The 16,668-nt window shown below is 41.1% G+C and overlaps 1 protein-coding gene across 2 annotated transcripts in view; it reads right to left on the bottom strand.

Moving 5' to 3' along the window:
• The window catches only part of CACNA2D2 (calcium voltage-gated channel auxiliary subunit alpha2delta 2), a 677,428-nt gene that overhangs the window by 92,506 nt on the left and 568,254 nt on the right, over positions 1 to 16,668 (bottom strand). For both annotated transcript variants that reach the window (XM_081936759.1, XM_081936758.1), the window contains exons 13-14: positions 15,539 to 15,617; positions 8,342 to 8,391 (exon numbers count right to left, since the gene is read on the bottom strand). In XM_081936759.1, the coding sequence (XP_081792885.1) occupies positions 8,342 to 8,391; positions 15,539 to 15,617 (129 nt within the window). The remainder of the gene's footprint in view (positions 1 to 8,341; positions 8,392 to 15,538; positions 15,618 to 16,668) is intronic.

Consider the following 16,668-nt stretch of genomic DNA (forward strand, 5'->3'; position numbering starts at 1 on the left):
ACCTAACAGCAGCACCATCTGCACAGCAGCTGCTTGCCTATCATCCCCGAATCGCACACTTCTTTTCACTCTGTGCTAAGAGAAACAATCTAGTGTCACACTTTATTCCACACAACTAAGACCGGTTTGAAATGTTTGCTTTGAGGGGAAATTCTCAAGCACGATCCCACTTGTTCACAACTGTGTCAGGGGACAAGAGAGATGTGCTTTTTGTGGAGTTAAACTGTTTCTGATCTGCCCACAATACTATGAATTTTCTTTGCATTTGCTAATAACAAGACTTCAATATCAGAAAGGCACGAATTTTGGATGTTTCTGCAAAAACCAGAATGGCAATCTAAAGTTAGATTTCTTCCTTCAAAAGCAGACTTATGGAGGAAGAAGATCTCAGCTATTCTCTAGTTTCTGGTCATCCATTGCAGAGATCATAGGATTGCAGTTTTCGGTTCTTCATAATACTGCTGTATTTCTTCAGTCTGCATTCCATATTTCTTAACAGGAGCTTAGCTTTTATTAGTCACTAGCCGATAACCCGGCATTGCCTGGGTATTTATTTATCGGGGGAAAATATCAGGATCAAATGTATTTTCTAATGTTGGATTTTCCCCCTTACCAGAGGGAGACCCCTTGTGGAATACCGTGAAGGCGTTACCATGGAAACTCCACTGCCCTGTACAATAGAAGTTATTTTAAGGCACAATAGGCTGTATCTTAACATAACACCACCACCACCATCCCCATGAGGGGTGTTAGGGGTGTCTTACCTCCCACAGTATTTGTTTCCAGAGAGTAAGTTATCTGTGTATTAGTTTGGTTGAAATTGCTTGAGGCATTCCAGAGTTATGGTGGAACACACACACACACACACACACACACACACACACACATGAATTAGCACAGATAAGACAATGTGACTGTGGTTAAAACTATCCTGTGAGATTCTGAACTAACCAGGGATATGTACCTTTCAATATAATTATAACAAGCCAGTCATCAACTTTCTTTGGTGCTGACCACAGATCCACATCTCTGTATGAACTGTGAGGTAGGGGTTGGAAGGATGGCGATTACTCCACAAATTATTGTTTAAGCTTTGGACTTTGCTGATAAGGAGCTAGGAATAAGATGATTTGGCTTCTTATAGGACAAACTGTTCACAAGAGAAGGAGGGAGTTCATATGGACTTGACACCAGTCTTTTCCAGAAGAATCTATCAAGATCTGAGAGAATTCTGGGGACAAGAAGCTGAGCAGTGAAGAAGGTGGCTGGTAGCTAAAATGGACTAGGCAACTTTAATAGCTGTTGAAGTTAGACTATGTACTATTGTTTTCTATCCAGAGTAATGTTGGCTAGTAAATCTAAAACAGGGCTGAGCAGTTAACATTAATGAGGATTTATAGACACTGAATGAGACTTGAGGAATAATCACTGAACTGTTCTCAGCAACCCTGAAGAGTGGTGAAAGGGAAAAAAAACAATGTGAGAAGACACGGCCAGATGACCCCAAAGTTTGACTGGCATTGAAAGTCACCAAAAATAAGAACATCATAGATATACCTGCCAGAGAAATAACCGCTTGTCATCTCTTCCACCTGAGAGCAGATAGTAAAATGTCAGTTAATTAACTAAGCCTGTTCCTTAGACTTAAAGTGATAAACAGGAGTAGTACAAAGAATTAGGACCTGTGAATTGGGGAATGTACTGTTAGGAGCCAACATATTTTAGGCTCATATTATATAGTGTTAAGACTTACTTAGTTAGAATGCTTTTGACAACAAATGCAAGTCTACAGAACACAAAAAAACCCCCACCTTATTGAATCAGGCTATAAGTTGGGAGGTAGGAAATAAATGGCTAAAGAATACAAAAAAATAGCAGTTTTGAAACTGGTAAGAAGTGAAATTATGTCAATATTCTGAGGCAGCTTGGTTTATATTCCACTTCCTATTTTTATCTTCTGTCTTAAGAGAAAAAAAATGGCAATAAGAGAAAAGAGATGGAAATGGTCTTGGCCTGTCTCTTTCAGATGTTGAATCAGTGATGAAAATCAAATTGTTTTACTACGGGTTCTATGGCCATGACTTGGTGGCCGTGGTGTGGCTTGATGGGTGTGGCTTGGGGTGTGTGTCAGGGGAAGGATACTGCAAAATCTCCATTCCCACTGCACTCTGGGGCCAGCCAGAGGTGGCATTTGCCAGTTCTCCGAACTACTCAAAATTTACACTACTGGTTCTCTGAACTACTCAAAATTTCTGCTACCGGTTCTCTAGAACCTGCTAGATTTCACCCCTGTCTTGAACCCCTATCTGCGCAACCCCAGATCACTGACCCTCTAATCCAGGGGTGGGGAACTATGGCCCTTTTATGACTTGTTGATTTCAACTGCCAGATCTGCTCCTTTGAAGTAGGCATTTACAGATTCCGTTAGGGCTATTACAATAGATAATGTATCTTGACTTCCTAGGCTGACAAGCAGTGGTGGGTTTCAATTTTTTTTAGAACCTCTTCTGTAGGTGTGGCCTGCTTTGTGGGAGTGGCTTGCCGGCCATGTGACTGGGTAAGAGTGGCTTGCCAGCCATGTGACCGAGTGTGAGTGGCTTGGCAATCATGTGACTGGGTGGACGTGGCCAACTTGTAAAATGTGGTGAAACCCATCTAGCACTCTTGCTTAGCAACCAAAATGTTGGCTCAGAAACTCTGGCATTTGAAGCATGCAAGTCTTAAAGCTGTCAAGTTACAAGACCCTTGCACCCCTAACCCTTTAGAAAAAAAAACCCCAGGGGTGTTCAAACTTGGCAGCTTTAAGACTTGTGGACTTCAACTCCCAGAATTCCTCCTCCAGTCATGTTGGCTCAGGAACTCTGGCATTGAAGTGTGCAAGTCTTAAAGCTGTCAAGTTACAAGACCCTTGCACCCCTAACCCTTTAGAAAAAAAACCCCCAGGGGTGTTCAAACGTGACAGCTTTAAGACTTGTGGACTTCAACTCCCAGAATTCCTCCTTTCATTCTTCATCTTCATGATGGGCGGATGGGCGGGGGGAGGGAGCTGGAACCGGTTCTAAATGGCTCTGTAGGTTAGAACTGGCAGGAACCCACTCCTGCTGACAAGGCTTGGAGGACGTGAAGTTCCTAGAACACATAATATGCAGTCTTCAATTAAGCAATATTAACTCTACAGTTGTAACTCTAAAGTTACATTTCTCATGACATTTATTTTTAAATATTATGTATAAGGTTATGCAGAATTCAAAATACTGCACTAATCAATGGAAATTCAGTGCAAAAAATATTTTTAAATGTCATATCAAAGTTAGAGTTAGGGTATAATAACCCTAACTAACCCTAACATAATAGTGCAATTATGAAAAAGAGCTAGAATCAATAACTTCAAAATCAAAATAAGATCAAATTGTAATAATAAGGGAAGAAACTATAAAAATAATTTACACACACACACAAAAAACACTGCTATAATGAAATATAGTAGTTCTCAGTGGATGTTTGTAAGTTCCAAAATGTGGACCTTTTCCTACTACATATGATGCAAATCTCATCTACTGTGAGCCCAAGTGATTGAATTGTTGGGAGCTTTGGTGTCTAGCTGCTGATGGAAAATACCATGTCTATCTATAGTAAAGGTGTTTATAATCTAGTGATGATGAAATAGACAGATTTGGTATGTATCACTGAGATCTAATTAGGTGGAGACAGAAAAATAGCACTGCCTGAAATCATTCTGGTTGGGTTTAAGGTCCTGTAAATACTGGTTTGGGAGTTGAAGTCATAAAGGCACCACAGATCTACTAGATCTGTGAGAGATCAATTAGAGCAGGTCATCTCTGCTCTAATTGAACTGGACTGATTCTTTAAGTATCACATTAAGGTATTATTACAACATTACAGAATTGTTTGTTGTAAATCAGCCAGCCAGAAATGTGTGTGTGTGTGTGTGTGTGTGTGTGTGTGTGTGTGTGTTCCTTTGCATCACATTTCTGGCTCATATTCTCCAACAATCCAGCCAGCATTCTTGCTTTGAACTCTAATGGGAAGATTTTATTTTATTTTATTTTTTATGTTATTGTTTCATTTATTTTATTTTATTTTAATTTTTAGGGTATTGCTTTGCAAGCCTCAGGAGGTTTTCTATTTATTTTTTATTTTGCCAATAATCTCCCTCTTGTGTATGGATGACACCATATGGATCCACACCGGGAGACTGAATTTGCTATTACCCCATAGCATGATTATATCCTGTTCTTATAATTGAAACCTCTGGAAGTATTCTCAGCCTTGGTTTGTACAAAGCAATTCTGACTCAGTATCACGTCTTCAGTTCACTAATACATCAGGTTCATTCCCCCCACCCCCACCAAGTGGGATAGGAAAAAAGGGTGGTTTTCCACTCTTTTTAGCATATATGAACTTGGCTTAACATTAATTCTTCTACCTATCCTTTTCACTGACTTTTATTGAAATGCTGCATGCATCAGTTGGCATATGTAACAGCTGGAAAAAAGCAGACAGGGGCTATCACAAGGGCAGAAATGCTCATTAGTTTTAAGCGCTAAAAGAAATCGTTTTTCAAAGTGCTACTGAAGCTAAACAGTTGGGTTATCCATCTAAATAATATCAAGTTTGTGTATTTTCTTCCTGGGTTTTGAAAATCAGGAGGCCTGGGGGGAACAATTATTCCAAAAATGGGCTCCTAGAGGAAGTTCAGACAAAAACCACAGATTGTTTGTGTGTTGCAAAAATGACCCAGGTAAGTTTTCCCACAGAATTTATACAAGCGTACAGGTGCACAAAGCCCTCTGTCTCATGTTCCTCCACTTCCCCCATTTTCCCTGTGGCTTTAGGCCTGAAGATTCAGGCATCATTTGAATGCAAAGCTATTAGCTCTGCCTCGTCACCCCATTTCCAGGGCACTAATAACTCATGCCATGCTCTTTCTCTCACATGCTGCCTGTCGGCTTTAATAGCTTGACAGATCTGGCAATTCGACTTGTTCCTCGGCATGCTGATTCAGGCACAAAGTTTTAATAATTAGTCACATAAATATAAGCCGCTGCACACAAGCACTTCCTTCTTGAGCAAGTCCCTCTGCTGGTTTGGATATTAGTGAAGCTTTGTATGAAGATGATCCAATTAGGAGGAACGTGAGGCTGTTGCAAGAGAGGAACTAACACATTCTTTTGAGCCAAGAAAATGGCAGAGCAGGAATACTGAAGAAGTAATTAAGACAACTTGCAGAGTTACATGCATATTACATGAATCTACTGCAGTAGAGCAGATCTCTACTGTGTAGTATGAATATGGAAATACAGGATGTATGGAAGATATTCCTCTTAAAGAAATGGACATGGCTTTATTAAACAATGGTGCTTTGCACACAGAACAAGGCAATCCATGATACTGCGAGATAAAGCAGCTCTGATTGGAGGACTGGAGACATTTGCTAGAACTTCAAATTCTGCTGTCAGGAGACAAGAATGTTTCAGAAAGGCTGAAACTGACTGAGTTTATTAGTATCACCTTGTTCCTTCAAAGTCAATTCATGTTGCAACGGGGCTGATCCTTTCCTGTGCTATAGCCTGTCAGGGGCATGCTCAGCATTCATATTTCAGTACAGCACGGTTGCCAGATTCAGGACTGAACTTAAATAAAACCCTGAATTTTTTTGAAATGAGAAGGTTAGAAACTTTTTCTCAAAAACTAAATTCTGAACAATGCCATCTATCACTTTCTCTGTGCAGTTCTTCAGTTAGAGTTTGCATCAACAGTATTTCCCTCAAGGACTAAGAAAAATAATGGACTTATTCAACAACTATGGCATGCAGGTCTATACAAATTACAGTAAATTCTTCCCACTGGAATGGGCTACAGATTGTTTCGCTTAGAGACCATTTGCAGTTTTGATGCCCCCCCCTGCATGGTACTTATGATCCAGTTCCAGAGTTGACAGAGGTACCCCACCAAAGTGGCAACCCCATCCCCCATTATGGGCACTTGACAATCAGCTTGTTTTTAATAGATGGTTGCAGTGTTCCATGGTCACTTGACAAGATTTATATTTTTTTCCTGGAAAACATCCTTTACAATTCTAAGTTGAGGACTCCCTATACCAGGGGTCGGCAACCTTAAACACTCAAAGAGCCACAAAGGAGCTAACGGGAAGCCCCACAGTCAATTCTGGAGCCAACTGGAAGTCCAGTTCCCCCACCATAGAGTCTCCTCTAGTAGGGTGTCCTTTTTCCTTTACCTGTCCTAACCGAAAGCCTTATCAATTGTGGAGCTGACCAGAAAACCCGCTCCGTGCCATAGAGTCTCCTCCTGTGCTCACCCCCCCAAAAACTGGAAGCTCCTCTCAAAATTGTGACACCGACTGGCAACAGGAAGTGACAGCAGAGGGATGAAAGAGCCACATGCTTGTTTGTTTTTTTTGTTTTTGTTTTGTTTTGTTTATTTTTATTGGATTTGTATGCCGCCCTTCTCCCAAAGGACTCAGGGCAGCGTACAACATTAAAAAACACACATCCCAAAAGTTCCAGAGCAGAACATCCCATGCAGCTCCAGAGCTACGGGTTGCTGACCCCTGCCCTATACAATGGATCAAGACATACACATGAACACTACCTTGGTCAATAGCGGTCTCTATCTTGGCCCGCAATAACATCTGTCTGTCTGTCTTTCTATTTCTATCAATGAGAGCTAGTTTGGCGCAGCAATTAAAACCAATGCAGAAGCCAGGACAGTGACTTCTGGCTGGCTAGCTGGCTTTAGGCCAGTTAGCTACTCTCAGGTCTCTATTATGAAGTTGAAAAACATCTAGCGTCCAGTACTGGACCAGGGTGGATAAAGTGATTACATCATGAGGTCTGGGGCTTTCGGGTTACTGGAGACTTGCTCAGATGGCTCCACTGCTGAGCTGGTTATTCTTATCCTTTGTTTGACTAGGGTTTTTATCTTTGTTTTTCACAATACTTATTTTTTTAAAGTGAATTTTATCCTTTATAGTATCATTACGATACACATTGCAAGGGTGCTTTTTGAAAAGGCAACTGGACAATGTTTTTTTCCTCGAGGAAGAAGACATTTCGCTTCACACCCAAGAAGATTCTTTTGTTGTCAGAACTGAAGAAGCTTCTTGGATGAGAAGCGAAACGCCTTCTTCCTCAAGGCAAGAAATCATTGTCCAGTTGCCTTTTGAAAAAGCACCTTTGAGACGATCATGACCTGGATGACTGAGAATCTCCATAGACATTGTGATACATGGTTTTCTCTTTAGTTATGAGCCACCCAGAGTCGCCTTTGGTGATATGAATTTGCAGTATATAGTTACATAAATTAGATAGATAGATGATGGATCAGTGATGATGAACCTATTTGTAAAGGCATGCCAAAATTGTGTGCGGATGTGCTATTGCATGCGCATGCCCACATCCACAATTCAGTGCGTCCCACCCACCTGTGCGTCCATGCGTGACCCCCACCCTGCATAAGCGTGCATGACCCCGCTCCCCACAGGAGGGGAGTTTTTGCCCTCCCCAGGCTCCAGAGACATTCCTGAAGCCTGGAGGGAGGGCAAAAAATGGGCCCAACAGGCCAACCAGAAGTTCAGAAATGATCTGTTTGGGAAGTTTGGGAACAAACTTCTGGTTGGTCCATTGGGCCTCTTTTTTCCTCTCCCAAGGATCCGTAGGCATTCCTAAAGCCTGGGGAGGGCAAAAATGGCCTCCCCCGGCCCCCCCAAAAGGCCGAAAATCAGCTAACAGCTCGTGTGCCAGCAAATATGATTCTGTGTGCCACCTGTGGCATGTGTGCCATAGGTTTGCTATCAAGGTGATTGATGATAGATAGATAGATAGATAGATAGATAGATAGATAGATAGATAGATAGATAGCTTCATTTTGTAGTGATTTGATTTAGAGTGCTAACAAACAAAAAAATGCACCTGGAGTTGCTTTAGTAACTGAGGTGACTTACAAATGGCTCTCTCTTTTACATTCTCAGATATAAAGGACTGAATTCAAAATTTGTATTCAACAGATTTCTATTGAAGAAAAAAAGTGGGTGGCAATTTCTCCTGATTCGCAGTGCAAGCCTCAGTGCTGCCTTCCATGCAATTGTGAGAAAAACAGAAAGCCCAAATTCTAGCTCTACGCAGTGTTTCTCAAACTTGGCGACTTTAAGTCCTGTGGACTTCAACTCCCAGAATTGAGAGTTGAAGTCCACAGGACTTAAAGTCGCCAAGTTTGAGAAACACTGCTCTACAGTATTGCCTCCTAATCCTCATCCCAAATGAAATATTTTGGACTGAGTTCACACTCTGTCTTTTCTTACCTGAGTGTTGATTCGGATAGCGCCAATGGAAGGAATTTCAAAATAATAACCTTAAAAAAAACACACACACACAAAATTAATGTTAGGAATTTTTTTAGCATCATCTTTTGAACTGGTTTTCAGGACAAAATCCTCTTTTTAATTCAATATTTGGCACACTTGATGGAGGCTACACGCAACAATGAGTTAACTAAGTTCAAGCTTACTAAATTTTGATTGTGCCATTCCCAAACAGCTTCCTCTAGGAAATCCAGAAGTTCTATTGAGGTAAGCCAATACAATCATCATGTTTAAGGAGGGCCTGGAGCCCTTAATTTGATTGGTTTCAACTCAGCTGACCTGTTTTGGCACCATCACCTACTTCTTTATCTTGACAGGTGATGTGTAAGAGCATCTTCTCCTCTTCTGCCTCACCACCAATTGCCAGCAGTCACTGGCTTCTTTCAGACACCTGACTGGGTGGCAATATTCATTGGATGAGATGGACCACCCAGGCAGATCCCTAATCCAGGCCACCCAGAGCAAGCAGATAAAGTAGAGGCAACTCCATTGCAGCAATCAACTAATTAATACCTCCAGCAAACCTACAATGTCCAACTTCACCATGTTCAAATCCTACACAGACTAAAAATACTGCATAGCATCCATCTCTCCTGCTGATGAAGATTTGCTAGTATGTGAGGTGAATCATCTGCAACTCTCCCCCAATCAATACTTTTAAATATAGATCTCCCAAGGACTGTAAAATCTGAACATGAATTTATATAGTCTTCATGGTATGTGTGCACATATAGGAGGTACACAGAGAGAGACACACAGGGATGTTGAAACTGATTTCCCATATCTTATGAGAGAAGATTCACTTCCAAATCTAGGCTAAGGCAGGTGGAAGCCCATTTTTAAACATTTCTATTTCAGTTTTAGTTGCTTGAATAAACATATTTTCAGTGATCAAGTACAATTCTTCTCATATGCAGAACAAGTCTACTTTAATTTCTTCTTTTTTCATCCCTCCATAAGCAGAAGAAAAATTGATCCCTGCTCTTAGAGTTTTAAATCTAAATTTCAGCAGAAAAAAACTACAAAGGTGCCTAGACATTGTAGGAGGAGAGCTTGTATTAGACCAAGGTGGGAAAAATTAGGAATTCTGCAGCCCATTTCCAACTAACCAATGTTACATAAGCTTTTTTGCATTTCAGCTTTCTTCATCAGATTGCACAAACTAATGTAGGATTTAAATTGGATAAGGTGGGAAGAGGGAGGGGAAGACGGTTTGTTTATATGGATGCAGGTAGACAAATTACAAATACCTTATCAACTAACAATTGCATTATAACAATAATACAAATGCGATGGATAACAACAACAACAACAATAATATGTGGGCCTCAAAGCCATGCCTGCTTCTCTAGCACCAGTGCATCCATCAGGCCCATTTGCTCTGATCTCTTCCCAGTCCAGGTCTTGGCAGCTGTGACCCTCACTGCCTCCAGCACTTTCCATCTCTCTACAGCATCTGCCTCTGCAGTCACCATGTCTGTTTAGCAGTCTTCCTGTGAACTTTAGAGTTTTTTGTTTATTTCCCTCTGACTTTTCATTTACAGAAAATTCATCAGCAATAAATGACTTGATGTGCCATTATATTTCTTCAATTTTGTAAACAGGGAAGCCAAGATAGTTACAGTCACCAAAGACCGAAATGTCGAAGGGCTGTTCTAGAAAGATGAAATAATTTATCTCTACTATTTCAATTCAGGTGACCAATTTAATTAGCAATTCTGAGGGAAAAAAGCAGAACTCTCTGAGAACCCAAATAGACTTTGTCGCTACAACCTTGAGGTCTACTGTGGACTGAAAGCTGATTAAGCTGTATGGCTGGAGTTTTTACTGTACTGCTGGGGCTATAGGGAAATTATTTTAAGAGTGGGAGTGGTGATTGTTCAGACTCAGAAGTGGTTAGATGATAATGTCATATTATATTGAAACGGAATTGCTTCCAAAATTTTTCCAGATTGTTATATGACTGAATATTAATGGGGTGTAAATCATGCATTCAGCACTGAATAATCTTGTAATCAAAGTAACATGGAGAAGTAAAAGAACAAAATAATGTGGAAAAGGTTGATTGGGAGAGTACTAAACATTCCTGCCTCAACTGCTAGATAGAATGGGGGATTAAGATATAGGCTGGGGTAAAACCGCGGATTTAACACCCAGTTACATATTCGTGGTGGTACTTTTTCTCTTTTTAAAGTTAATGGTGGCAACGATTGCAGATGGTCTTTGAGTGGCAAATAATTTCCATTCCCACTCCTAAACCCCAAGCAATGCAAAAATATCCCACATTGTTCTGAAAATCCACAGCATTGTTCTTCCTAAATCAGGAAGCAGGGTGAGAATGATATACAAATCAACAACAATTCCATATGAAAGGCTTGGAGCTGCCTCAGCTGGAGATGTGGTACTTTAAAGGTCAGGAGTTTGACACCCCCACACCCTCGTACCTCAACAGTTTTCACCCCACATCAATCCCTATTCTCTTTCCTACCTGATTGCAATTTCTAAATGTTTCTGGAATGAATTCAATCCAGCCATGGGATTGCATGCAATTCCAGAGAAATATTGTGGTGCTTAGGGGGATGGACTGCAAAGTAAGTGCAGTTTCTCCTGAGATCTTGGTGCTCTTTTTACAAATCATCTCTAGTCACAAAGATTTATATAAGACTGTAGGAAGTTATCACCCAGCCCTCTCCCAGGAAAATGAAATATCTTAGGAAATATTGAAAAGGCAGAATATTACATTTCCCTGGATGTGAAAAGGAAGAAACATGTTTTAAATTGAAAGTAGCTCACTGCAGCTTCCTGCCCACTCCCCTTTGTCAATGGGCCATTGCCCAAGCCAGTCCCTTTACATAATAAAGAGTTCTCCCCTTCAGCTCCAGGGGGATGGGATTAAGGCATGATCAGCCTTTACCCAACTCACCACATGGCATCTGAGAACTCAACCAAACCTGGATTCAAAACACAGCCTAGAGAGTTGCCCCTGCATGGCCCCATGGGAATCTGACTACCAATTAGAAGACAAGCTCGAGATCAAAGGCCAGAGAGGGCATAAAACCAGGGACTCAGCATCTCAGTCTTCCCTTCTCTTCTCCACCAACATTGAAGCATGTGATCACCTTTTCTGTTCAGGACTCAAGCCATGTGGTCCTGCCTACCATTAAAAACCATCTTTCCAAGCAGCCTCCATGTCTCCAGTGTCTTTTCCCCCACTTGGAGCCGAACCCAGAAGGACATTTCTTCCAACAAGACGTAACAGTCTATCCTTGTTTACTCTGCATGTTCCCCTTTTGTTATAGGATTTTTTTCCTCCTGTGATTAAAAGCTAGAGGTATTACAACAGCTTTCTCCAACCTGATGCTCTCCAAATGTGCCATCTAACTAATATAATAATTGAACATGCATTTTATAGAAATATAGGGAGCTGAGGGAGACCACAACTGCGATATAAGGATATCTGCAAGAGGGAATGGACATTAATAGCTGGGAAAACATTGACCTCTGATCGTTCAGTTCAGAGGCTAAAGATGCAGTATGGCCTTCTCCAATTCGAAGAGACACTTGTTCGGCAGGCTGAGGCAAAAGGCAGTCCCGGAACCAGTGAAATCTGGGGGCTGGGCAGGAGACAGAATGTATCTGCCCTCAGTGTGGAAGGGATTGCCACTCTCAAATTGGCCTTTTTAGCCACACCCGATGCTATTTTAGGACCTCTTTCCAAAGCACGATAGGATGCCACTAAGTTTATAGAAAACCTTTCTTTCTCAAGATTTCTGTCCCTTGCTCTTTCTTGCCCACTCAATCATCTTGCACTTCATGCAGCTTCTGCTGTGCAACAATGGAGCCACAAGCTTTCCCTTCCTGGCATTTCGAAAGGAGTCGGCTCTTTTTATTCTTGAGAAAGTTCTGGTGGTAGCTTGCTATCAGTAACAATAGAACACTCCTCTTGTTCTAACTACCTACATCTTTCTCTCTCACTCCTTCAGAAGTTCCTGCTGTTTACAATGGAGCTTTTCCTAAGTATGAAGTCACCGTTGCTGTCCAAATATCTTTGATGTCAAAAACCCAGACCTGGGGGATCAGCAGCAGATTACAAAACTCTCAAGAAACAAAGGGTCTCCTCCTGCTTCACATGCCCTTCAGAACAAAGGCTGCCAGAACAAAGCAGTCAGAAACAGGCGGTTTCTTTAAAGAGAATATGGAAAAAGGAGGCTGAAGGGGTTCATATATCTCCAAGTCATTAAAATAAGGAAGTCAACAAACAAACAAAAGTCCACGGGGCTTAAATAATTGTCAAAATCTCTTTCTTTTCTAAAATTAAACTCTTGGGAAGGAAGCTAGAGGTTACAGTGTGTGAGGTTCTTATTCATATTCTTATTGAGAGACAGCGAATGAGCATCAGGTATTCAGATGAATAAACAGTAAGTAAATATCAGGGGGTGGAGGGACATTGAAAGATGGGTGGGAAACAAATTTAATAAATAAAATAAAACAAAAAGTGTTGGTAGAATAAAGACAAATGGGTGTGTTTAGTTTAGCACAATGGCTGGAGAATCTTGAGAGTCATTGTCCCAATCCATCTGGAGATTACTGGGGTGAAGATTCCTGGTTTAGTATTAATAATCAGGGAAAAGATGCTTCAAATGTCTTATTTCAGTTGGGTAACCTTATTAGTTTACTGAGATTTCAGTGACATCTTGGAGCACAGCAACAAAAGGACTGTTGAATAAATTTTCACCCTCTCCTTCAAATAACCTGGAATTGTATTTACATCAGTTTCTGGGTTAATTCTGGTAAGCCTTGTTCTACACAAATTAATTCAGTGAAGCAGTTGAGGCAAAAAAAAAATAGCAGTGTTTCTTCAAACTTGATTTTTTAAAAAGTTGAAAGCAAACCTTGGGAAATTAATTCCGATCCCGCATTACTGGATGATATGAAAAAAAAAAGTGGATTGGCCACAAAACAGCAGCAGCTAATATAAATTGAGCAAAACTCTTAGAAGCTTCTTTTCACCCAGCTTCTCTACTTGGATGTGGTGGCAATCAAAACACTTGGAGACATACAATGATGCATGATGACGGCTGGAAGAAGGAAGAAATACTTAAAGCCTAAAAGGGAGAGCAACATTAGAATTACAATGAGAATTAGTTGCTACGTGCACTGCTGATCTGAGAGGGAAAAGGACAAGGGAGCCGAGTGGATAAAAGGGAGCAGTGGGCACTTGGCTATTATGTCTAGAGGTATTTCCACAGGACAGAACAATGGGAAGATGGATTACTGCCAGCCCAAAGGTTCACAGACTTCCATCACTTGCTGAAAGATACAGACGGTGTGAACAGAAAGCCAGCCCTGGGGAACAAAAGGGCACACAAGGCAATTTCAGATAAATGAGAGACAGCAAGAAGGTTTCTGATAGAGAGGAAGGTGAGGAGATTAAAAGACTGTCTGAATGTGACATGCCTTCAGAGGAATAGCTGAGGTGGGAAGCAGCTTCAGGGACCTTATAAAGGAGTCTGTGGCCACATTAGTTATCAGGAGCAAGAGAAGAAATGAGCCAAGGGGTAATATCCACATACTCTCTAACAGTATACAGATTTTTGTATTATCCAGACTTCCATTTGTGTAATTCACCACCCTATCACTTTTTCCACACAAAGTGAGAGTTCTATTAATTCTGGTAATGACATCTTCCACATATGGCTTTCCTGGATTCTCCTAGAATTCCTTCTTTCCTCAAAAGAAACACGCCAAAGCCTACCCCCCCTCCCTCCAATCCAGTTTAAGGAGCAAAAGATGAAACTGCTGAATATTGTCTTTGGTGTGGAACTTCCTTTGTCTGGAATTACTTTTCATCTATCACTTTTCCTATCCACCCCCCCGATCTCCCAAGAAAAATATATGTACTTGTCAATTACTGATATATAGTTGGTGAAGAACTATTTTCCATGGACATAGAAAGTAGGACCAGAAATAATGGGTTTAAGTTGCAGCTACCTACTGTGTTTCCCTGACAATAGGACCTACGCAGAAAGTAAGTCCTAGCTTGATTTTTACACGTGCACCCAATATAAGCCCTACCCCCCCAATTAAGCCGTAATTAAGACCCCACCCTCTCCAGAGTGCATGGGTAAAAATTAAGCTAGGGTGGGAATGGGAGGGGTGAAGCTGCCCTAATGCTTACCTTAGGATAGTTGCTGCCAAGCCTCACACACCTTGGACCGTTCCTTCTATGTCCAGCAAGGCCTTCCTGAAAGCCTCTGTAGCCAATAGTAGAACTCCGGGTTGATCTGGAGCTCTACTATTGGCTACAGAGGCCTTCAGGAAAGCCTTGCTGGCCATAGAAGAAATGGGCCAAGGTGTGCAAGATCTGGCTGCGACTATCCGAAGCCCAAGAAGTTCCTGAAGGTCTCTGACAGTGAAAAGGAGGCCAGAGGTGATGAAGTGAGGTGAGTTAGTGGATGACATCCCTCCCCCCCTCAAATAGGTCCTGGTGCCTTTTTGGTGGCAAAAATATATAAGACAGGGCCTTATTTTGGGGGAAACATGGTAGACTTCATATACTATAAGTACTAGAAGCATCAGAAAAAAACTAATTTGTACAACTATGGAACAAGTTGTACCTGTGGAAGTTGTGGGTTGGATGGAGAGTTTGAAGAAGAGGCATGGGAATCATTTCTCATTGGTGATTTAATTAATCTTCCTATATATTGAAATGGGTTGGGCTCTATAAACTTTCTGATACCTTTCAACTAAATAATATTACAATTCTCCTAGGTAAGATTATCTGGAAAATAGATAAGCAGTTAGTACATTAATCACTTAATCTTTCAATATAGAATACCCCCTTCTTCCAGTATAAAGCTACTTTATATCAACTGTTCCCTCCAGATGTTGTCCAGATTTATTAGGAATTCAGGTCCCATCATCAACAGCCCTTCATCAAAATACAAAAGAATAGCTGTGACCCAAGTGAAAAGGGGCAAGTTGCCCCACACCAATCTCAGGAAAATAGCAAGCTAATTTTTGACCAGCAGAGGGTATGTCCCATTCCCCCACTTCATATACTACAGTAAGAGACGGCAATTTTGTTCCTGAGCAAAACTGAACGTTTTGAAAAAGAGGCAGGAGAAGGCAACCTACCTTTGTTAGCACAAGCCATCCACTGTAGGGGAGTGACGTCATAGTTATGCTGTCCAACAGAAAAGGTGAATACTCGTACCTGGAACAAAACAACCAACCAATAAGGAGTATGTCTCCTAAAGGGGGTAAATGAATGTATCATTTCCTTACTCTATCCCATACTTAAATGCCTTCATTATAAACTCTTGTAAATGAAATTTACCAATATGCCCATTCAAATACCAGCAAAAACTCCTACAACGTGAATAGGACAATGATGTCACATCTACCTGTATGGCCACTAGTTAACTTCTTTCCTAATATATATATATAAAGACCTGCCATTCATCCTAAAATGTGAAAAAGTCGTACTGTATCTTAAAGAGATACTGAGAGGTGTCTAGGACAACTCACCATGGCCCAACTTGCCAACGGACAATTCGCCATAGCCAATTCACCATGGGGCAACTCACTGCAGGACAATTCAATGCTGTATAAATATTTTCATTCAGTTATTTTAATTATTGGTGTTAACATTTTTGTTGAAATTATACAAGTAACTCTTGTATTTCTGGATTGACTTTCTTTTATTATTATTGGCCATGGTTCCATGGAAATTAATGTAACTTAATTAATGTATTTGTTGAATTGTCCTGTGGTGTGTTGTCCCACAGTGAGCTGGCTGTGGTGATTTGGCTGCACTGAGTTGTTCCATTCCATGCTGAGAGAGCTGCTGGAGGTCAGCAAGGAATGAATCTGAGAATGTATTGGAGTTCTGAAGGTTCCAAGAGTTGCCCTAATTAATTTACGAGCCCCGAGACAAAATTCAAAGTAAAACCATTCGTTTATTAGGACTAACATCTTGGCACGGACTTCTGTGTAGCTGAAACTAAATCACACTTAATGGCGTCTGACCTTTACCCCTGTGCCCCCTCCCCTCTGGCTGAGGTCATCAATCACATTCTCCAACAGGTCGTTATGGCAGGGTTCTTGACATGCGCATTCACATCCCAGTACAGAAATATGAGACTTTTACTCTGGCCAAAAGTATGCATGGCATTTCCCCCCCACTTCTCAAGTTGATAGTAGTCATGGAAACGCCTTAAGTATTGACAGGAGTCCCCGATAAGACCTAACTCATGGCAATAAGA

The sequence above is a fragment of the Natrix helvetica genome, assembly GCF_964273705.1.
Source record: "Natrix helvetica genome assembly, chromosome: 1".
NCBI classification, from domain to species: domain Eukaryota; kingdom Metazoa; phylum Chordata; class Lepidosauria; order Squamata; family Natricidae; genus Natrix; species Natrix helvetica.